The sequence below is a fragment of the Condylostylus longicornis genome, unplaced genomic scaffold (genome assembly GCF_029603195.1).
Source record: "Condylostylus longicornis isolate FDR11 unplaced genomic scaffold, ASM2960319v2 ptg000048l, whole genome shotgun sequence".
NCBI classification, from domain to species: domain Eukaryota; kingdom Metazoa; phylum Arthropoda; class Insecta; order Diptera; family Dolichopodidae; genus Condylostylus; species Condylostylus longicornis.
The window spans coordinates 22,285,111-22,308,418 of record NW_026578017.1 but is presented as its reverse complement, the minus strand read 5'-3'; the positions used below and the strand labels follow the sequence as shown (position 1 = coordinate 22,308,418).

Below are 23,308 nucleotides of genomic sequence, written 5' to 3'. Positions count from 1 at the left end.
AGAAAAAAAAAACCAAAAATAATGAAAATAAAATTTCGCATTCCATTCCAGACGACCGATCAACTCTTAAAAGCTACACATTATACTTGTAGTAGGTAGGTACTACCATTAAAGAAAAATAACAAGGATTATAACTTGAGTAAATTTAATTTATGATCATTTGATCAGTAACCGTCTTTGAAATAAGAGCAAAGAAAAAAAAATCGGTGGAATATTTATAATAAAAAGTGATTTATCTTAAAAAAAAAAAATAAATATTTTTGAAAATTAAAAATAATTTTTTAAATTTTTCGCTTATTTAATAAAAAAATAAATTATGTCAGAATACCTAATATCGTTGACAATAGATGGCGAGCATTATGCTTGTAAGTTTTCCATTTTTTCTTAATTTTTTATACAATTCAAATAATCAAGACTTGATTTAAGACTTGATTTATTCAATGTCAATTTTATTGATTGTAAAATATGTGTTTGTATAGATGATTATAGAACAGTTACAAAAGATATGACACTATTGGAATTTATAAGAGAACGTGCTGGATTATTAGGTACAAAATTTATGTGTCTTGAAGGTGGTTGCGGTTCATGTACTGTTGTTATTAAAGGAAATGATACAAATTCGGGAAGACCAATTGAATATGCTGCAAATTCGGTAGGTTTCTTAAAAATTAAAAAATTTTTCGGAAAAAATTTTATTTGTGATTTCTTGTGAAAATTTATAAGTACTCGTACATATTTTTGGATAAAGTGACATAAAAGCTGGTCATAAAATGTTAGAGAAATTTTTGAACGCAGTGCTATGATTCAAATAATTTGAAATTGAAAATATTTTTAAGGACTTAATTTCTCAATATCACGGATATTAACTTTGTATTAAAAATTTTGTTGTTGATTATTTAAGAAAATTAGTGACACAATAATTAATTAAATTTTTTTTACAATTTACGAAAAATATGTAAAGTATTGGTGCAAATAAAATCTGGTCTTCGTAAATCTTGTCTTAACTTACCATTTCGAATGTTAAAGAATATATAGGTACAAATACCGGACAGGCTTTTCCTAATTGCTTCAGAACTAAGTTGAATGAACATTAAAAGAGGTGAACAAATTAAATTTTGTAAAAGAAAACAAGTTAATCGAAACGAGTGTTGTAGATATTATGCATTCTTTTGTTTTTTTTTTAATTCTTACATTTGAATGGCTTTTTTTGTATGAAAAATAATAGGTGTAGTTTTATTGAGGCTTACAATGACAATTGATTTGTATGGTTTTAATAATAATTGTGTATTATGCATTGCAATTTGCATATAGGCAACAGCAAAAGGAATTTAAAATTGTAATCTCTTCGTATATCTTTGAGAATAAGAGAATCGCATAATATCCAAGAAGATTTTTTTTTGTTATACTTTAGCCAAATTGTTTTTGTTAGCACTTTTCCAAAAATTTTTTGAAAAAAAGTGCTTATTAGTTTCACTCTGTCCGTCCGTCCGTCCGTCCGTCTGTCCGTGTGTCTGTTTACAAAACTTCTACACCCTTGAAGATAGAAAGCTGAAATTTTGTATGTACATAGATCTTCACTAGAAACTTATTTCCGTAGAACAAAATTTTTACCTATCTCCCCCCCTCTAGAAGTTATATCCACCAAAACCTTAAAAATTGCCTTTTTTAACTGTTTGTTGCAATGAAACCATAAGCAAACTTTAGAAAAACTTTAGAAAAACAAAATGGCCGTTTAAATTTACCGTTATCTAAACTCCTGTTTTTCCAAATTTTTGATGTCGTTTTTCTTCTAGACTCCAGCCTGTAGAAGCTTGAAATTTTAGGGGCTTTTAGACATTGACAAATAGTTCATTTCGTTAGAGAAAATTTTTTTTCCAACTCCACCCCCTCTCAAGTTATCGCCCCTTGAAATTTGTAAAATTTGAATTTTTGACACCCTATATCTCCGAAACCGCAAGCTTTTTCAAATTTCTATAAACACAAAGAGCTAACGGTAAATTCCATAACATTCAAAAATATAATTATTTTTCTTAACTCGCACAATTAACCCTTAAAATCGAGCATTATATTAACCCCTCTTTATATTAATTTTTGCTTTATTTCAAAGACTGCATGTATGCATCATCCTAAATATATGCAATCCTAGAAATAGTTTTGTATATGAATGAAAATAATTTTAGTGTGATAGGTATACATAGACTGTATTTAAAAGCAGAATTTTCACTTGTTGAAGGGAAAAGTGCAAACCATTCGTTTGACCCAACTTTATTTTAATATGAAATAACCAATATTAGGAAATGCAAAATTTGGCAACTTTAATTCTGTTATTGTGGAGAATTTCTAAAATAATTTTTTTGGATGTAAGATTTTTTTGATACCAATCTCGTATTTTAATTTCTTTTTTTAAAGAAAATATTCGCTAAAAGAGAAATGAAAAAAGAACAGATCAGATGCGGTTTTCTTAATATACTGAATGTTTTTGTTATTAATTTCGTTCTGTTTTAGGATGTTGTACGATAAATTGCATAAAAAATTTTACTCGTGGGTATATGTACATAAATGTATACATGTCTGAATTTATGTGTAAATTTATAATTTAATCAACAAAAACTTGATTTTTAGTAAAATGAGAGTTATATTATGCTGGAATCAAACTGATATACAGACGATGCTCTTACGTAACATGCATAAAATTTTGTATATATGTGTAAGGATACGTTAAATAATGATAATTATGCAAATCATAAATAATAAAAATATAAAAAAAGTTGACCCTGAAGATGAGGTTTACGAAAAAAGAGTAAATATTTTAAATGTTAATGAAACTGTGGAAGAGATTTTTAAAAATAGAAGTGGAATCATTTGTTTTTGATTTTTATCTGAGTATATGGGTACCAAGGCGGGGCCAGCCTTCCGCAATTGTTTCAGAACTAAGTTCAATGTACAATAAACACTATATTATCTTCATGTTAATATGTGTGATCTATATAACATACTTTCAGAAAGAGGTATAATAACAGTATTTTAACTTATACAATCAATTGGAAATTTAGAAAAATAATCCTGTTTTGAAAACAAAAAGAGGTTAACCACCTTATCCATACCACATTATATCATGTGTACTTAATGTAATATGTGATATAATACTAATTTGTTATAGACTGCTATACAATATGAATTTCTTTAAAGGATAATTGTTATAAAATGAAAATTCATGCAATTTGTACAAGAAAAAAGTGGTTGATTTTCTCTTTATGTATAGTTATTCATTTGAAAAATATATTCCAGTTTTTTGTTTTATTTAAATTCGAATCATAGAAAATTCATATCACAAAATGATCGCTGCATATAAATGAATCAAGAAAACAAGTAATAAATTAACAGCATCAATTGTATTCTCTGTGATGAAGAAAAAACTTATTATTAGTGCAAATGTTAGAGGAGTTTCCTATACAATTTTTGTTTGGTTGTACAAATGGAATTGAAAGAAAGTTTTGTTATTAATTAAATTTAAAAATTTAAATGGACTGGTTTTAATAATATTTAATTAATATAAAAATTAAAATTAAAAAAAAAAAACATGGTGATTTTTAAAGTTATCAATAGTAGCTATTATAAAATGATATTAAAATAATAATTGTGTAATAATTTAATAATTTATTACAACAACTAAAGGAATTTTAATAAAATTTCCTCAATTTAAATGTTTCACCATACACATTTACATGTACACATGTATGTGTATATAACAGATTTCAGAATAGATGTGGCAATGGTAGAATATAGAACCAGAAAATTAAACAAGGATTTAATATTATAATTGCATTGCAAAAGGTGAAGCAATTATGAACGAAAGACAGAATTAAAAAAATAATTTTTGAATAAAATAAATTGATAATTTTACCTCGCAATTCTATGGTATATTTGTTAGGTTTTCTAATTTTAGAAATGATGTCAATTTTGTTTTTAATTAAAATTTCTGTTATTTTTTAAAGAATTCAAGTATAATTTTTACAATTTTTTTAAAATTCCTTAAACGCGCTATAATTTGTATGCAAGCACATAAGAAAAATTTACCAGGGCACCAGTTTTATAACCAGTTCTATTAATTATTTTCTATAATAAAAAATCATTAAAAAATTATATGAAAAGCCTAATTATAAAAAAGTAGCTATTACAAACTAATTATTTTTTAATTAAAAAATTTGATAAGATAAATTTTTTAATTTCATATTTAATGTAAAAAGTACATTATGTAGCAGTGTATAATATAGTAATAGAAAAATTAAAATTATTACAGAGTGATTAAATAATAATTTACGGTAAATATTAAAGAGAATTAAAATTTAATATCCAAACGAATAAGGTTTTCCAAGAAAAAGTACAAATTTATTAAGAAAATTTTATAAAACTTTTACTTACCTAAAATTGTTTTTTGTAATAGTTTCCGTTTTAAAAAGCTTCAAATGCAGATTGTTTGAAATAGCTAGTAAAATCCATGAAATTAAGATATTATTTTAGATTAGACCGTATTTTGTATGTAACATGCTTTCCCAATGACTAAGGAAATTTTAACAAATTTAGAAAAATTCAGTTTTCCCATGGATTTCTTCATTTCTTGTTTCCCATTCTCTTAGCATCGGAATATGATCGGAAATGATTAATTTTTTTTCATATTTCTTAATTTGTTCAAAATTAAATTCATAAATCAATATTATAATAGCTTCTTAGGGTTGAGTTTAAAATTGGTATAGCAATTCTTATTAAAAAAAAAATTTTTTTTTGTTAATGCCTCAAAAAAAATTGATTTTGTTATAAAAACATCAAATTTTGAATAGCCTACTTTTACATGATTTTAAAATTTCTTACAGAACTTGTATTCTAATTACTAGTAAGTATACCCTTGCTACGGAAACATGCATTTATTAATTTTTTTTTCAAATATCACATTTTCTAATGTGCAAATTTTACACATTATACGCGTATACATAAAATACACTGTATGTATGCATTTCTATATCACATATTTTGCTTTTATGTACATAATTGCTTCCACATTATTTTAAGATTTCTACAACATTGTAAAAATTTTACTAAAAAACAAAAACGCCTAACTAGATTAACTATATTTATGCACTTGTTAAAAACATAAAATATGTACGTAATTTTTGATTTGTGACTTAAAAGTGAATTTGTCACTTAAAAGTGAATTAAGAGAGGAAAGAAAAGAAAAACAAAAACAGGATTTTTATATTTTCCAATACAAGTTTTTTCTGTTTTTCGTTTTTTCTTTATAAATATTTTTATATCGTATAAGTCGGCAAGTCATACTTCTGTTTAAATTTATGTACATATGTAATTATTATTCAACATGTTAATTGCCTATTATTTACTTTAATTACATTCTACTTATTTACATTCAAAAAAAAAACAATTCATATTTTGAGTAAAACTAAACTATGAATTTAAAGTTGAAAAATTAATTATCTATAGTTAGCAGTCTAAAAATTGTTAACCAAGAAAATTGAAGATATTTTTTTTGAAATTTTAATTATATGTATTATACTTTATATGTATAACACTTAAATTTATAACATTGTCAATCTTGGATATTTAGATCACGTTTATACAAATTGCTTAGATTTTAGTTATAAAAAAAAAAATTAACATTATTTTTATTATAAGCTCTTCAATAATGTTTATTACATAGTATTATTAATGTGACCATTTTGGATTTTATGTGTTATACATATTCATACATACATATGAGTGTACATATGTAGTTACGGCTTGTATAAGGAATTTTTGAATATTTTTAATTGCAATAGTTTTTTAAAATTTTCTTAACATAGAAATTTTATAAATTTTGAACTAGCATGAATGCTTGAAATTTCTATATTAAATGTAGAGCTTTAAAAGTGAAATGAATTTGGGACAGATTTTTGAATGAACACTTTATTATTATTATTATTATTATATAATTATTAATTATAAGAAAAAAACTCTGCCAACTCTGTGATACCCGTACGAATTTGTTATCCTGCATGCGAATAAATATGCCATAACTGACTATGGGACAGACTATGACTTTAAGTTGCCGTATTACCATATTAATTTATGCAAAATTTCAGTACTGTATTTTTTCAAAATACTATGTGTGCCAACCTACTATTGAAGTTGTATGGCAGCTACCAGAAAGAGTCAAGAAATTTTAACGAATTTTATTAAGCACATCGGCCCTACTAATATATTCACTTGTGTGAAATTTCAATGCCACAGCTTTTATAGTTTCTGAGGGTTCCCTGACATCTCATCATACGAGACATTTCATCATTGTAACATTTCATCATTGTAACATTTCATCATTATAGCAATTCATCATTGCACATTTCATCATTATAGCAATTCATCATTATTGTATTTCATCACCATAACATTTCATCATTGCATAAAGTGCATTTTGCAAACATAAGTACATGTAGGTGTAATTAAGTAATTAACATACTGAGCAATTTTGGCAACATGTTGAAGCAGTTTGCAGTTTTGTTGCATAGTGCAACTAATGAAACAAAAATTTAAGAGGATTAGGATGTAAAGTAAATTTGTACAGGTAATTAAATTAAAGGACATATTGGTTTCACTAATTTTGGTTACTTATCCTTTTTACCACGTAAAGGCAATTTTGTTTTTTGTTTTTTCTTGACTTTATTTCATATATTTATTATCCCACAACAGAATTCATTACAGTAAAACACAAAGACATTACACACGAAACAAATTTAATGTCGAAACACACAAAAATGTATCAAATCACTTCTTGAAAATATTTCCAACTTTCTGACTCGCCAGGTGCATAGACTCCTGTAAAAAAGGGTTAATAATAAAATATAACATGACTGACTAGATTAAGTTTTGAGTTTATGGTCTGCTACTGCAAATTAGTTAATTTTCTCAAGTACTTCATTTTATCCTCTTCATTGTAATACCCCTGTACAGCTGCAATTATCTTATCATTTAATTCCCTATACTTCTTCTTTTTTGGTTGTGGGCGACCATCTTCAGTGATAAAATGTTATGGTGATGAAATACAATAATGATGAATTGCTATAATGATGAAATGTGCAATGATGAATTGCTATAATGATGAAATGTTACAATGATGAAATGTCCCGTATGATGAGGTGTCTGGTCACCGTTTCTGAGATATAGCTGAATAAATTTTGAAGTTGTATGGCAGCTACCCGAACCGGTACCCCGATCATGCCCAATTTAAATAGGGTTCTGGCACTTACAATAAATCATTTGCAAAAATTTGGTGAAGTTAACTCAATTAGTTTTTGAGATATCGCTGGGACGGACAGACGGACAGACAAAGCTAAATCAACTCAGGATTCGACGCTGATCAAAAACATACACTTGAGTCTATATCTAAGATAGTTATTTCTTAGCGTTACAAATGGTAAAGCAAATTTAGTATACCCTTCGAACATACGTTCGTGCGGGTATAAAAACTACACATTGATTACAAAATATTGCTTCTTCTGTATAACACACTTTAGATTACAATTGATAAATTTTGCATATTTATGGGCCGTATAAAAAAATTTATTGAAAATGTTTATTGTATTTTGTAGCTATAGCTATTCGTATTTTTTATCAATTGTCGAAATTTTGACATAAAAAATTCTTCTCTTTTTATTAAATTTTAAAATTCAAAAAATCAAAATTTTATTTATAGTGTCTTGTACTTGCAAATACCCTTCATAATATGAATGTAACAACTATACAAGGAATTGGTAATCGTCATATTGGTTATCATCCAATACAAGCAAGATTAGCACAATTAAATGGATCACAATGTGGTTATTGTTCACCTGGTTTCGTTATGAATATGTACGGTTTAATGAAATCAAATGGTTCACATTTAACATCTGAAGAAATTGAAAATTCATTTGGTGGTAATGTATGCCGATGTACCGGTTATAGATCAATATTAGATTCAATGAAAAGTTTTGCATCTGATTCAATAACAAATGAAGAAAATTTAATTGATATTGAAGATATCACAAAACAAAATTGTTCATCAAAATGTGATAAAAATTCAAAATGTTGGAAAAATTGTAAAATTATTTTTGGAAATAAAAATATTGATTTGATAAATGATGGTTATTGGTATTTTCCATCAAATTTAAATGAATTATTTCAAATATTTGAAAAAATTCCAAATGATGAAAAATATATTTTAATTGCTGGTGGAACAGCACATGGTGTATATAGAAGACCAACTGATGTTAAACATTTTTTTGATATAAATGGTATTCAAGATTTACATTCTTATTCAATAAGTGATAATATGATTACGATTGGAGCAAATGTTAGTATAAGTAAAACTATGGATATACTTTTAGAAGCAGCAAATCATCCAGGTTTTGAATATTGTTTAGAAATTTATAATCATTATGATTTAGTTGCACATAAACAAGTTAGGAATGTAAGTAATTATAATTACTTGATATTTGATCACCAATATATTCAATTATATTTATTAATTATAGGTTGGAACATTAGCTGGAAATTTAATGACAAAATATCAATATAATGATTTTCCATCAGATATTTTCTTAACAATGGAAACTGCTAATGCTCAATTATCAATAATAAATGGCGATGGTACAACATTTTCTCTTAGTCCTTTAGAATTTTTAAATTTAGATATGCACAAACGAGTAATAGAGCATATTACATTGAAACCTTATCCAAGAAATATATTCTTTTTCAAGTCATACAAAGTAAGTACTATATGGTACTCGTATCTATTATTAACACAATATTAAGTATTTTTGAATTACTAATAATCAATTCTTGTATATTTTAGATTTTACCTGTAGCCCAAAATGCTAAAGCTATTGTAAATGCTGGATTTTTAATTGAAGTGGATAATACAAGTTCTGCAAATCCTACTGTTCATTCAGCAAGAATTTGTTACGGTGGAATCTCATCAAATTTCGTTCATGCTTCGGAAACAGAAAAATATTTAATTGGAAGAAATTTATTTCAAAATGATGCAATTACAGACACATTATATCCAGAATTAAAAACAGATTATTATTTACCAGATACTTCACCTGAATATCGAAAATTACTTGCATGCGGTTTATTTTATAAATTTTTATTATCAATTGCACCAAGTTCTATTGTGAATTCTGTAAATCGATCTGCTGGAGATATATTAAGACGACCGTTATCACATGGTACACAATCATATCAAACTAAACCGACAAAATATCCGTTAACACAAGCTGTCCCAAAAATTGAAGGAATTGCACAAACAAGTGGTGAAGCTCACTATTCAAATGATATTCCACGGTATCCAAATGAAGTTTTTGCTGCATTTGTTACTGCAACAAATGTCAATTCAATTTTAACTCAAATTGATCCAACAGATGCTTTACAAATACCTGGTGTTATTGCTTTCTATTCAGCTAAAGATATACCAGGAAAAAATTCCTTTGTCAATACTGATTATTTTGTTCTTTTTGTTGTTGATGAACCAATATTTTTACCATTAAATGCTGAAGTACAATATTATGATCAACCTATCGGTATGATTGTTGCAGAAACGACAAAAATTGCTGAATCAGCAGCTAAATATGTAAAAGTTTTATATTCTCATCTTACGAAAAAACCAGTTACCCCCACAATTAAAGAAAAATTTAAATTATATCCAGAGCTTGCAAATTTAGAAGGTAAAAAAGCTAGAGAATATACGCCATTAAGTGTTGAAGAAATGTTTAATATGACTGGAAAACCAAGCGAAAATAAAGCATCAGATGAAAATTATGAATCTTCTAATATTAAATCAAATCCAAAAGATTATGAAGTTGAACCTATAGGTCTTCAATTAGAGGACTTATCATTTGATGATGTTGATTTAGAATTAAATAATTTTTCAGGTTATTTATATTTAAGTGGCCAATATCATTATACAATGGAGCCTCAAACTACGGTATGTATACCAATTGAAGAAGGTTTCCAAATATATTCAGCAACACAATGGATGGAAGGAACACAAGTTACAATAGCTAGAATGTTAAATTTGCATCAGAATGCAATACAAGTTGAAGTAAGACGTGTGGGTGGAGCGTATGGGGGGAAAATTTCACGTAATGCTCAAATATCTTGTGCAACAGCCTTAGCATGCTATTTACTTAATAGACCTGTTCGATTTATAATGTCAATTGAAGCTATGATGAGTTGTTTAGGTAAAAGAAATGGACTTCATAATTCGTATCACGGCACTGTGGATTCACGTGGAAGAATTGTACATCTTCTATCGTCATATTTCTCTGATTGCGGTTGCACAATAAATGAAAGCCCTGTCAATTTATTTATAACTAAATTAGCAAGAAATTGTTATTCAGCCAGTATAATCAATTGGAAAATTGTTGGAGTACCAATAACAACTGACGCACCGAGTAACACTTGGATGAGAGCGCCTGGATCATTAGAAGCAATATGTATGATTGAAAATATTATGGAGCATGCATCTAGAGTATCTAATATAGATCCAGTTGACGTCCGAATGATACATATAGCTAATGATAACCCTATGAAAAAATTATTGCCTCAATTCATTCAATCCACAGAATACAGGCAAAGAAAACAAGCTTTAAAAAAATTCAATGAAACAAATCGATGGATTAAAAAGGGAATAGCTATTTCTTTGATGCAATATGACATTTTATATTTCTTCTCCTTTCCGGTTACGGTTGTAATATACGAGGATGACGGTACTGTTGCTATTACACATGGAGGCATTGAAATGGGACAGGGTGTAAATACAAAAGTTGCACAAACTGCCGCACACATTTTTCAAATTCCACTAGAAAACGTTAAAGTTTTTCCTAGTAATACAATAACAGGGGCAAATGCTATCGTATCCGGTGCAAGTGTTACATCCGAAATGGTTTGCTTTGTAAGAAAGCCAAGCTTATTTTACATTTAAAACAAAATTAAAATTTAGTTTTTAATTTTAGGCAACAAAAAAAGCCTGTGAAAATCTTTTAAAACGCTTAGTCCCAGTAAGAGCTACATTACCCGGAGCAAGCTGGTCAAAAATAGTTAAAGCTGCACATGTACTAAGCATTAAATTAATAGAAAGTGATCAAGCTACTATGCAAGAATTAAAAAGTTATCAAATACCGGGATTAGCATGCACAGAAATTGAATTAGATGTTATAACTGGAAATCACATGGTTAGACGCGTTGATATTTTAGAAGATACAGGCGAAAGTATGAGTCCATTAATAGATATTGGACAGGTTGAAGGGGCTTTTATACAGGGACTTGGTTATTTTACAACCGAGAAGTTAATTTATAACAGTCAAACTGGTCAATTAGTTACAAATCGAACTTGGACTTATAAAGTACCGCAATGTAAAGATATACCAATTGATTTTCGAATAAATTTCTTAAAGAATAGTCAAAATAATAATGGTGTTTTAAGATCTAAAGGTAAAAATTTTATTTATTAAAATTTTGAAAAGTATTTTAATAAATTTATTATTGCGATAGCTACTGGAGAACCTGCTATTTGTTTATCTGTTTCAATACTATTCGCTTTGAGAATGGCCCTTGATTCAGCACGAAAAAATGCTGGGATTGAAGAAAATTGGTTTCATATGGGTGCACCATTTACAACAGAAGATTCGGCATTATTTTCTGGAACAACCGTAGATATGTTCAAATTATAAGTAATTAAAGTAAATCATTTTAAATGTGTATTATAAAATCAATTAATTTTAAAATTTAACTAATAATATTATTCAATTTTCTAAGACTTTACTTGTTATAATATTATGTATTTTGTTATTATGAATATTAAGTCATCTAATAATTTAGGATTTTATTTTGTAAAATTGTTATTATTTTGTTTTGCAACTTGCTAAGCTAAATAAATTATATTACTAAAATACGTAAATGTTATGCCCTTGATATACCTTGCAATAAAGTATTCAAAAAAATCTTTTTTAATAATTAATAATTTATCATAAAATGAGTTCTTTTATAAAACACATATAGTAAATGAATTAATTTTAGATAATTCTAAATTTAAGCTATTAAAAATTAAGAATTTATATTCCACAAAAAAAGAAACAAAAAATTTTAGAAATATTGAATGATCTAAATAAATTTATTATTTTTAAGTGATTATATATTTACAAACTTTCTTAAAATTATTACAAATTTTCTTCATTTTAAGAAAATTATATTGATTATAAATATATGCCATTTGCTTTAGTTTCTATTTGCAAAAATTTTTAATATTTTCCTTAAAATACATTCATGAATTCTCAGCCATATATAAAAAAAAAAAATAAAAAAAAAAAAACAAAACCTAATTGAATGAAATAGAAAATAAATTTTAATTTGCGTACTAAAACTATTTAGGAGAAATTACAATTTTAATTTTATTTTAAATTTAATTAATAATTTAAAAATATGATAAAAATATAGAATTTTGAAAATTTATTGTTTGCCGTAACATTTTTTTTTTTCATTTAGTATTATTCTATTTAATTTTTTGATTCGCTATGATTTATTTTTTTTTTCATAAATATTAATGGAAGCAGATTTTTTTTTTTATTAGAAATAACAATTGTATTTTACTATTATGATATTATTTTTTAAATTAAATTTTATTATTTCATTTGAATATAATTAAGTATGTAAATATTCTTGTATAGCGAAGAAAGCAAATTGTATTATTTTTTATTATTGCTTAATTTTAATTTTATTATTTTTAACTGTTTTTTTGAATAAATTTGACAAATATTCGAAATAAAAATTATATCAATTTGATAATGGTTTTGTTGTCAGAATATAAAAGGAAATTTAAAAAAATAAAACAATTTCTAAACCATCAACTTCGATTGAATTAATACATAAAATGTATAAGAATTTATAGCTAAGAGTGACTAAATATTTATTATTTACAACTTAATAAAAATTAATGTTTTTAATAATAAATTTTAAAGTACAAATACTTTAGAAAGTATTTTCATTTTCTTAGATAGTTTGTAATACTACAATATTAAAATAGTTTTATATTGTTTATTAATTATTTTTTCAAAAAATAAAAACAAAAAAGTTATTTTAATCGTATGTATATAAAATAATTTGTTTTGTCAAATATTAAAATATATTTGAAATTTTCTATTTTTTTATTTTTTTCATCTATTATTTTATTTTCTACTTGCTAAACTATTTTTAAAGAATATTTTTTTTTTATATTTTTTATTATAAATGTGACCCCTTCATCCATTGTGAAAATATTTAATATCAAAAATATTCAAAATCAAAATTATTCAAAATATAATAATAAAAATAAAAGAATTTATTTCGTGGCAGGAAATTATATCGGAATAAACATACGAAAAATAAAAACAATATTAAATTGTTTTTCGTTTTGTTTTTAAGATATTAAATAAATTTTATAAATATCAAAAATTATTAAAAAGAAAAAATAAATGTTAAATTGAACACAACAATTTTATAATACTTTAAAAGTATGGGTAGTTGTAATATTTTTAAGTTAAAAATTTAAAACAATAAGTAGATTAAAAATAAAGAAATATGTTATTAAAAACAAACAAATTTTCTTTATTTTAAATAAAAATATTGTATATTAAGTAACACTTTCTTTAAGCTCTTTTATATTTTAAAATTAATTTCCGCAGTCATCATATGTTTGTGACAATTTTCTGTTATTTTGTTTCTATTAAGAATATTATAATTTTATAATATTGTATGTATTTTTCGTTTATATTTCCTTTAATTAATTTAATTTCTTTTTTTATTTTTTTGTATTTTGTATATTTAAATATCCGTTTATTTAATTAATATGATAATATCATAATATTTTAATTTCAATTATTATTATTGATTAAAAAATTAATAACGTGAATGTGTCACTGGTGATTGAAAAGCTTTCATTACAAAGAAACCAATTACTGTTGCAGCAGCTATCCCAAGACCAGCTTTCCACCATATTTGAGGATCTTCAGTCATTAATCCGAATTGACGTAAATGCCTAAAAAAATTTATTAAAAAAAATATAAGATTAAAAAATGATGGAAAATCAGAATATTTTTTGTTTTTTATTGAAAACTATTAAATGCATGCATTTAAGAAGAATTAAAATGCTTTAGCACCAAATCAATTAGAAAAAGATATGATTTACTAAATGTGATTTACTAATAAAAATTAAAGGAAAGAATTTTGAACAGATTATAAATCAATGAAGAATAAGATCCATTGCTGAACATGCTCATACAGTGAATATTTATTAAAAGAAATAATTAAATGGAAATTTTTAATGAAATTAAATTATAAAATAAAAAATCAAAAATGTTTCATTTGTTTTTAAATGGTAAAATAATGTGATATCACTAAATACAATAATTTTCAATCAAGAATCAATCTTATAAAACTTTTAAAATCAATTAAAAACAAACTATACAGTAATTTTATTCATGAAAAAAAAAACAATACATTAAAAAATTCCTGATTTTTTGATCAGGAAACAATTGAAACTATTCAATTATAAAATTCACAACAAAAATTTGGCAAAGTTCATTCAAATTAGGAATTAAAAATTATAAAACACCCTATATTTTAGTCATTTTAATTAAAAATTATCCAAATTATTTTTTATTAATTCATTACTCGTAAGCAATTTGATTGGAATTCAATAATTCTGATTAATTTTAGGTAATAAATAATTCAATTAGTCAACAAATAGAAAAACTATTTCAAACAAAGTCAATTCAAACATTTAATTTAAGTTTGATTAATTAAATTAAAAACAATAAGGAATTTTTCTTTAAAAAAAATTATTTTGTAATTGGGAATTTATTTCGATGAAAGACGAAACGTCTTAACAAATTGATAGACGTTGCAATAATTTTAATTGCACTAGGCATTTTATATTATTAAAAAATTTAATCCCTTAAATTTCATTATGGCACTTTCATCGAAACGAATTCCCGGATATTGGTGACTTTTCTACTTTTTGTTGTATTTACAAAATTTCAATTTTTTTTTTTTAAATTAAAGTTAAACATAAAATATATGTATATTTTTTTAAAATCATAATTAAATAATAGCGTTATTTACAAAATGAGTTAAATATTAAATTGAAGAATAGCAATTTAATAATAACTTTACACTGCAGTTTGCTTCACATTTTGTATTTTATTTTCAAATAATATAAAAGAAAGAAAAAAAATTTATATGACGTTAATTTCATTGTTTATGGTAATATCACACTTACGTTGATTCCCAAAGCTGTACCAACCTGTGCTTATAGAAGAGTATCCAAGCAGCTTGGAATCGACTACAATAATTTTGTATTATTTTATGAAATGTAGATATTTTTTTTAATTCGGTTTTCGGTTTACGTTATACAAACCCAGGATCAACAACCAACCAAGGAAAAAATACAGTAGTTTATTTATTTTATTTTTTTGTTTGTTTATAATTTATATTTTAGAAAATATCGACCGCATCCAAAGTTCAAATTTAAAAAAAATAAATAAAAAAAAAAAATATAAAAAAAAGTAAAAAGATGTGAGTTAAATATTTTGAAATATTAATTATTATTGATTTTGTTTTTAAATTTGTTAATAAAAACTAAAAAAATAAATTCTGCAGAAAGTTAAATTTGAAAAATTTTTTAAAATCATTGAAAGCATAACCAAATGCCGAATGTAAATAATGAAGTAGAAACATCTACAAAATGGATATGAATAATAAATTTCCATCCCAAAAAAGTTGTTTTTATATTAAAACATTACAATAGTATGTAGGTTTTTAAATGATCAAATTTTTAAGCGCGAGCGGTATCCAAAAGGGAACAAATAGAGCTATGAACATAACACTTATAAATTAACTAATTTGTGAACTTCATTTTGATTTGATATCGCTATGATATATGTACATGCTTAAGACATACATGATCGAAATTATTATGTATGAAAATAAATGGGTTTGAATAGAACTAACGAAACACGTAATTATGCAATATACACGCTATATACTTATATACATTTCAACGAATATTGTCTAAATTGTTTTAATCTTGTATTATATACGAGTTATCATTTTGTTAAGAAAAAAATTACAATAACGCTGTAAATTTCAATCTTGAATAATGTTAGTTTATTTTTAATTGAGAAAGCATAATTTGGAAACTAAATATAATTTATCAGTGGAATATGATTTAAAATAAATGAATATAGCATTTTTTAATATTTACCAATAAAGTATTATAATTCTCTAGAAAAGTACATAAACATTTTGAATTGGCAATCTTAAGCAAGCACTTAAAATCGCTGTATTTTTTATTTATGACATTATTGCAGTATAACTCAACTTAAGTAAGCATTATTTTTATCAGATATTCTTTAGAAGCTTTTAAAGTTTTGGAAAAAAATTAAGATATAAATAAATTAATTTTTTTTTATTTTTCAATTTAAATTTTAAAATGAAATTCTAATAGTAACTTAATGCTTTTTACCTAAAAAAAAAACAAAGCCCTCCTTTAAAATATTTAAATGTTTTGATTAAGAAAAAAAAAAAAGAAGAAAAAACTAAAATACTTACGGAAACGCGGCCATTGTTGCTAATTTTGTGTACAATTCCTTTTTATTTGATTTTAAACTAAACATATGTGGTGGCAATAATTTATATTTATCGCAAAACTCATTTGGTTGTAATAAATAATCTTGTCTTACTTCGTCTAAATCGCCTTTTGTTCCAACCATTATAACGGGTATTTTACTTTCCGCATAATATTTTATATAAATTCTAGCGATATATTCAAATGACTGTGGATTGGATGCATCATAAACTAAGCATGCAACATCACAATTGATTTCTTGTGGTTGTAAAGGATCTAATGCTTGTTTAACGTCAATATCTCTTAATATTAAATGCTTTTCTTGCCCATATACTTGAACGGTATTCACACAATAAATTATATTAGAACGAAATTCTTTATTAATCAGACTTTTCATATCATCAACTAATAGACCACGGCATAAACCAGTTTTACCAGCTCCTTTTGGACCAATTACATGACACATATATACCGAACGGCTACTTTGTCTTTTAGCTAAATCTATACGACGTTCTCGAGTTACATGTATTGCTGATAATTGTGTTTCATTTTCGTGAACATTATAGCCTAAATAACCTAAATACTCTAACGTTTTCGGTACATCAATTAATGTCATTAAGGTCCATCTACACATCCAACCATGAAGTGTAACTAAACCACGATCATTTACGGGACATGATTTTCTAATATCAGTTGAATATGACCATGGTGCTGATGGACAAGTACTAAATAATATTTTATGTTCTTCATGTGATAATGCGCCTAAAATATTTTAAATAGTAATTTGTTTCTATTATAGAAAAGTAAGATTTTAAAACATACCATCTCCATCTCTGTCATATCTTTCAAAAAGTGCTACTAAAAATTGTTGACCGCGATGTGATAATTCCGTACTGCTACCTGGAGGAATTTTAAGTGGTGGTTGTAAATATTCCTTGCACATATCAAGTGTTTCAGTGTAACCGAATCGCCTCAAAACAGCCCATGTTGTTTCATTACGGCCCCTTTGTATAAATAAACAATGTAAAAACAGAAATCCTTTTAAAGTAACTGAATCGTTGTATATTCCATCTGGAATATTTTTCATTATAACAGCTTTTACTTCATCTAAAATTTGTGGTTGTAATGGTGTATTGAAGCAACGACGTTGGAAAAGATTTAATTCATAATCATTTAGCAAATTATCGCCATCAATGTCACAAATACGAAATATTCGGACAAGAGCCTTTTTACACATTGGTGTTAACTAAAACAAATAAAATATTATACTAAAAACATATTTTTTCTATTCTATTACTAAAATAGTATTTTTACTTGAATTAAAATATATTTTGATTTTGAATTGCTAATCAATTCATTTAAATTTAAAGAATCCATTTTATAATTTTTTCCTGATTATTACTTCTAATTCAATTGCACCCGGTAACATAATGTGTTCAAAACATGAATTACTAAGGCTGGTTACTTGGAAACCAACTTAACATTTCAATATTATGTCTTATTGGTCAAAATTTCAATATACACTACAAATATACTCACATCTTGTTCTTCCATTATATAAAGTGGTGATGTAGGATGGAGAACTGCCTTTTGCGCGTAATAAAACATTTCTGAAATGTTGTGAAGGGTTTTTGCCGAACATTCTACACAACTTTCCACTTCAGGAAAATCTTCCATAATTGTTAGTACGCTCTACAACATTTTTAAATTTATATTTAAATTATTTTATTTATTCTAAATACAATGTTATTGCTATTTACATCAATAGTTGAATACTCCACTAAGTCGATTTTATTTCCAACTAAAACAACGGGCTTACGCTGGTCTGCATCACAACTGCTTCTAATAAATGGTAACCAATGTGATGTTATCCTTTCTAAAGTTTCATCATCGTCCACAGCATAAACAATACAAACTACATGACATTTTTGAATTTCTTCTGATAGCTGCTCTTCAGTTTGCTCAACAGCTAAAAATTTCAATTAATATGTATTTCTTGTCATGTGAACAAGTAAATTTATGATTATGAAAAAAATTTGTAAATTTGTATACCTGATGAGTCAACGATATTTGTTGGAACTTGTTCCGGTGTTACATTTGCCGGTATTGTTATTTCCTCAGCCCGATTTGGAACATCTTCCGGGAATTCTTCACTTACTAATGATAAAATCAATGACGTTTTACCAACTCCCCGGTCTCCAACTAACAAAATTCGTACATTGCGCTTAGCATTCCAGCTAACCATTTCTTTTACTATTCTATATTTAATAAAATTAGTTTTATAAAAATAATAATGAATCAGAAATTTTCTTTATAATCAAGAACGAAGTACAAAACATACACAAACATACATACACATATGTATATCTGCAAATATTTGCAACTTACCTCCAATTACTTTTTGCAACAAAATAATTTTATATTAGAATATATTTTCACCCTCACAAAATTCAATGTAAAACTAATAATAACAAATAAAGCGCTTCTATTCTCGGCAGGGGTATTAATAGCTGCACATCATTCATCGGACCCCCAAAGGCCCGATTCTACAGTTTATTAGGAATCAGTATAATTAAATGAAACTAATATTAAATAAAATTTTTAAGTAGTTTTTGACTTCTTCAGTTAATTTTGCCAACTACTATTGGCAAAATTATATTTTTTTAAAATTTTGAATTAAATTTTGCAATCACACTTTTTTTTTCACAAAATTACATAAAATTTAATTTTTTTTTTATTCACAAGTGTCATATGTCACACGTTTGTCTAGCGGTATGACATTTCAATGTTTTGAAAAGTACAGAGCTATCTGTTATCAATATTTAAAAACACTTGTACCGGTTTACTGGTTCATTTATTTTGTAATGGAACGTTGGAATTGATCGGGAGGGTAAAATATTTTTGGTTAGTAACTGTACTAAATTTGTTTAAAATTTGTTTGTTTCGATTTTATACCGCTAATCTGATTCTTGTACCCTGGTCGCTTTGCGTAGAATAGGGTTATCCTTCAGTCAACGGTAACACTAGTGTGCTTTGGCTTTGTGTTATACTTATGTTAATATTAAAAAAGTAAAAATTTAGAAAATTTTCTTTGATAAAAAGTTTGTAAAAGAATTTAAATTATGTTGAGAATGTATTAAAGAATCCACAAACAGGAACAATTATATTTTTTTTGGTAAGTCAACTTATAATGAGTTATTAAAGAATTAAAATTTTAAGTTGGTAAATGCTCCAATTTTATATTTTCCAGTACTGGACATGATATTTTTAGATCCGTTTTACTATCTTGGTCTCACCGCACGCATAATATTAAGAATTATTGTTTAGTTTTAGATAGACCAACATCTATTATAAAATATTGCCATTAAACATTTTGAATTCTTCAAATAATAACAAAACAGTGTACGCAGGCGATTTTGTAATTTAACATGCATATAGAATCTCAACCTGATGGATTGATTGATCAAAAAGATATTGCTAAACATTTCACAACAAAACCATACGTGCCTTCTAATTATACATATACATTAATTTAAAACATTTTAAGTCTCGTGTTACGACTACAGATCTTAGGAGAAATCTACACACCATATTTATGTATGCATTTAAGTATGTATACCGCATAGCTACATGCAACAGATATGATATGTACAAACAACACAAGTGCCGTTATGTCATGTATTAAACTGACAAGTAAATTGTTAGATCAAACCAAATTTTACAATTTAATCAAAACCAGTAAATTTAGGTGAATTCAAATTTGAAATTAAAAAATCAATTTTATCAATCAATAAAAGAAATTATTTACATGCAAAGTCTATGCAAAATTATATAGATTTCGCAAAAATAATAATAGGTTGGTAGATATAGATCCTATACCAAGGAAAATAAATATTTATTTGCAACAGAAATTATTGTAACTTAATTTTCTACTTTGAATCAATCCCTATCTGACGTTTTGAGTACATAATTTTTACGCAAAACTTAATTTTTCTTTTAATATACATGATTAACTTATTTATTGTGAATTTAAATTATAATAGACAATGACGAAAATATTGTTGAATTATTTATCAAAAATTTATAATTTATTAGCATTTTAGGTGCTGCTGGTCTTGTTAGTACACTAAGAATAACAGTAATTACCAATACTGAGGAGCTTATTAGGAACAAATTAGGAGGAGCTACTCTAGGAACAAATTCAATATGAACGGGAGATGCGGGAGCATAACTAGATATGTAACTACTTATGTAAATGAAAAGTAATCATTGCTATAAATTTTCAATATCCCAAATAAAGAAAGAAGTAACAACAAGATTAAAAAATCATTTGACTAAAGTGAAACGGGCAAGGAAAAATAGAAGTTTTCAAGTTTTGAATTTATTGATTGAATTTTGCGATAAACATAAATTTCTAGGTATACTCGTATATGGCATGGATTAAAGCGGCGGTTAACTTAAAAGTCATCAAATAGGTTAAGAAAAAGAAAGTTATGAGAACATACAAATATAAAAATCCTAGGAGGATTAAATGTAAAACTTACCTAAGATACAGTAAGTAAGTAAATACAATTTATTTAAATTAATATCTTAAAAAAAGTTTTGCAATTTTAAAATAATTTTTATTATTTTAGGTAAGATTTAAACCTTAAGAAACCTAAGGCAACCTGGGAATGAAAATGAAGTTAATGCGTATACATATATAATGAAGCCACAAAATACATATGTTTTTATGTATAATCAATAAATATGCAATGAATAATCGAAAAATTATCAATAGATATATTTGATGAATATTTTTAGCACTTCAATGTACCTTATTACATTTAGTTATTAAAAGAACTTTGATCTATCAGGATAATTGTGCACTAAAATAAATTTTACTATAAATAAGTAGATAGACAAACATAGTTATTTTAAGGTAAGATGCATGTAGTACCTATTCCAATTCATAATAATGTTAACCAAAATACCTATGTCTACTGCTAATAATATATAATTATGTATGTATGTTCAAATAACAAAGATATGAACAGTCTATTTTGTATAATTTTTTTTTTTTTTAATAAGCCTGCTGTCAATCGTAAATTCATATATTATAAATGAATAAAAATTAATAAATATGTAAATATACATAAACGCGGACCTATGAGAGCATTTTACAGCACGTATGTATATATGTATAGCTTTATGATTTTTGATATATTTATACAGATGAAGAACGTTATGTAATCACATGCTTTGCGCTCAAATAATTTTTTTTTTTTGTAACTTTAAAATTAGATTGCTACGGTATTTATGCATAGCTATGTAGATGTATGTATAAATTAAAAAAAATATTTTTGAATAAAATTAAAATTTAAGAAAAAAACATTTTTTTTTTCAATAATCGAAAAAAGTTTCACTTTCATTATTATCGGAAAATTTTTTTTTTTCATAAATATTTATGAATTGATTTTGTAGTGTTCGGTTGTATTTATAATATAATGTACTTATGTATGTATTTCTGTTTACATTAATTTTTCATAAAAAAAATAAAGGAACAATTGAATTTTTTTAATGAAATAACCGTTTTTAGGTCCTATAAAAGTTTCTATACTAATATAGAAATGAAAATCTTCCAAAAATGTATGTCTACATTAATATACATAACGCATCATTTAATTATTAGCAACGCCGCGTTTAAATTAGACCGTTTTTTGAATATTTTGAACATTAGGTATTGTTTTAGCATAAATACTGAAAATATACATATTTATATATAATTAATAAATATATTTATGTTTAATGCTTTCAGATAACATTTACCCTACAATATCCCCAGAATAATAGAATATATCGAAAGGTGGATCTATTATATATCAGGTGTCCTAGGCTAATATAATTTCTGGAATGGAATAAGCCGAATAAAATGTAGTATCAACTCTGTAGCATCACAATTTATACAAGTAAGTGCTAAATACTTATTTTAATTACAAAAAAATGTTAATACGCATGTTTTTAAAAGATTTCGTATTGTTTGTAATAAAAGGGTGGTGCGGGAGATTGTGTTCCACGCAGTAGGTTTGTCTAATTACAAATTAAATTTTAAATTAAATGAAGAAAAGCTCACACACATTTTCTAGTGATGCTGAAATGCTAATTTTTCCATTAAACTTGAAATTTTTTTAACTATGGGTTTTTCTTTCTAAAATTAAAAAAAAATTTCGATAATTATGTAATAAGAAATTAAATATATGAATACAAATTACGTACGTATTCCAACACATTTTATATCTACTATTTATTTATAATAAAATTTTTTTATGTTATTTAAAATATGCATAATTTTATGATGAATACTTTAAAATTCATATATGAATTCAATTTTACAATTCATATTTTTTAAAAGAGGCCTCTTAAGAGGATTTTATCTTTTATGATCACAGTTAGCCACATTTTTTGGAATATTTAATGTAAATTGATATAGGAAAGAAAATATTACTAATTTTTAATATTATTTTCTAATGGAAAGCATAAATTAAGTGGAATATAATTATTTAACAGTTTTATTTACATAAGGACTATAAAATTTATAATTATATAATAAGGAATGCATAAATACATATACATAGATTTATAATATTA

At 25.3% G+C, this 23,308-nt stretch overlaps 2 protein-coding genes across 5 annotated transcripts; one reads left to right on the top strand and one right to left on the bottom strand.

The window, feature by feature from the left end:
• The first annotated feature begins 243 nt into the window (after window positions 1-243).
• Window positions 244-11,878, top strand: LOC129610928 (xanthine dehydrogenase-like). Its single transcript, XM_055523758.1, has 7 exons — window positions 244-365; window positions 480-652; window positions 7,739-8,491; window positions 8,556-8,789; window positions 8,876-10,975; window positions 11,037-11,514; window positions 11,575-11,878. Exons 1-7 carry the CDS (start codon window positions 317-319, stop codon window positions 11,751-11,753), a joined length of 3,966 nt encoding a protein of 1,321 aa, XP_055379733.1. The 5' UTR covers window positions 244-316; the 3' UTR covers window positions 11,754-11,878.
• Window positions 11,879-13,110: 1,232 nt separating this feature from the next.
• On the bottom strand, window positions 13,111-19,431 carry LOC129610740 (mitochondrial Rho GTPase). Of its 4 annotated transcripts, none has more exons than XM_055523412.1 (8): window positions 19,070-19,431; window positions 18,734-18,939; window positions 18,442-18,650; window positions 18,221-18,373; window positions 17,504-17,927; window positions 16,666-17,443; window positions 15,359-15,397; window positions 13,113-14,092 (listed from the first exon to the last, which is right to left on the bottom strand). In XM_055523412.1, the coding sequence occupies exons 2-8, from the start codon at window positions 18,924-18,926 to the stop codon at window positions 13,954-13,956; spliced, it is 1,935 nt and encodes a 644-aa protein (XP_055379387.1). In that variant the 5' UTR covers window positions 18,927-18,939; window positions 19,070-19,431; the 3' UTR covers window positions 13,113-13,953. The 4 variants fall into 4 exon arrangements, with proteins under 4 accessions (XP_055379389.1, XP_055379388.1, XP_055379387.1 ...); XM_055523411.1 differs by having other exon boundaries at window positions 13,114-14,092; window positions 15,335-15,397; XM_055523414.1 differs by lacking the exon at window positions 19,070-19,431 and having other exon boundaries at window positions 13,111-14,092; window positions 15,335-15,397; window positions 18,734-18,935.
• Window positions 19,432-23,308: the final 3,877 nt, after the last annotated feature.

Bases quoted from the DNA above. Each gene is read 5' to 3' on its own strand.
- LOC129610740 (XM_055523411.1), bottom strand. From the start codon at position 18,926: ATGGTTAGCTGGAATGCTAAGCGCAATGTACGAATTTTGTTAGTTGGA. The intron at 18,374-18,441 runs GTAAATAGCAAT...AAAATGTTGTAG, and splicing joins TGGAGTATTCAACTATTGAT to AGCGTACTAACAATTATGGA. The intron at 14,093-15,334 runs GTAAGTGTGATA...AAATTTTTTTAG, and splicing joins GTACAGCTTTGGGAATCAAC to GCATTTACGTCAATTCGGAT.
- LOC129610928 (XM_055523758.1), top strand. From the start codon at position 317: ATGTCAGAATACCTAATATCGTTGACAATAGATGGCGAGCATTATGCT. The intron at 366-479 runs GTAAGTTTTCCA...GTGTTTGTATAG, and splicing joins AGATGGCGAGCATTATGCTT to ATGATTATAGAACAGTTACA. The intron at 8,492-8,555 runs GTAAGTAATTAT...TATTAATTATAG, and splicing joins CACATAAACAAGTTAGGAAT to GTTGGAACATTAGCTGGAAA.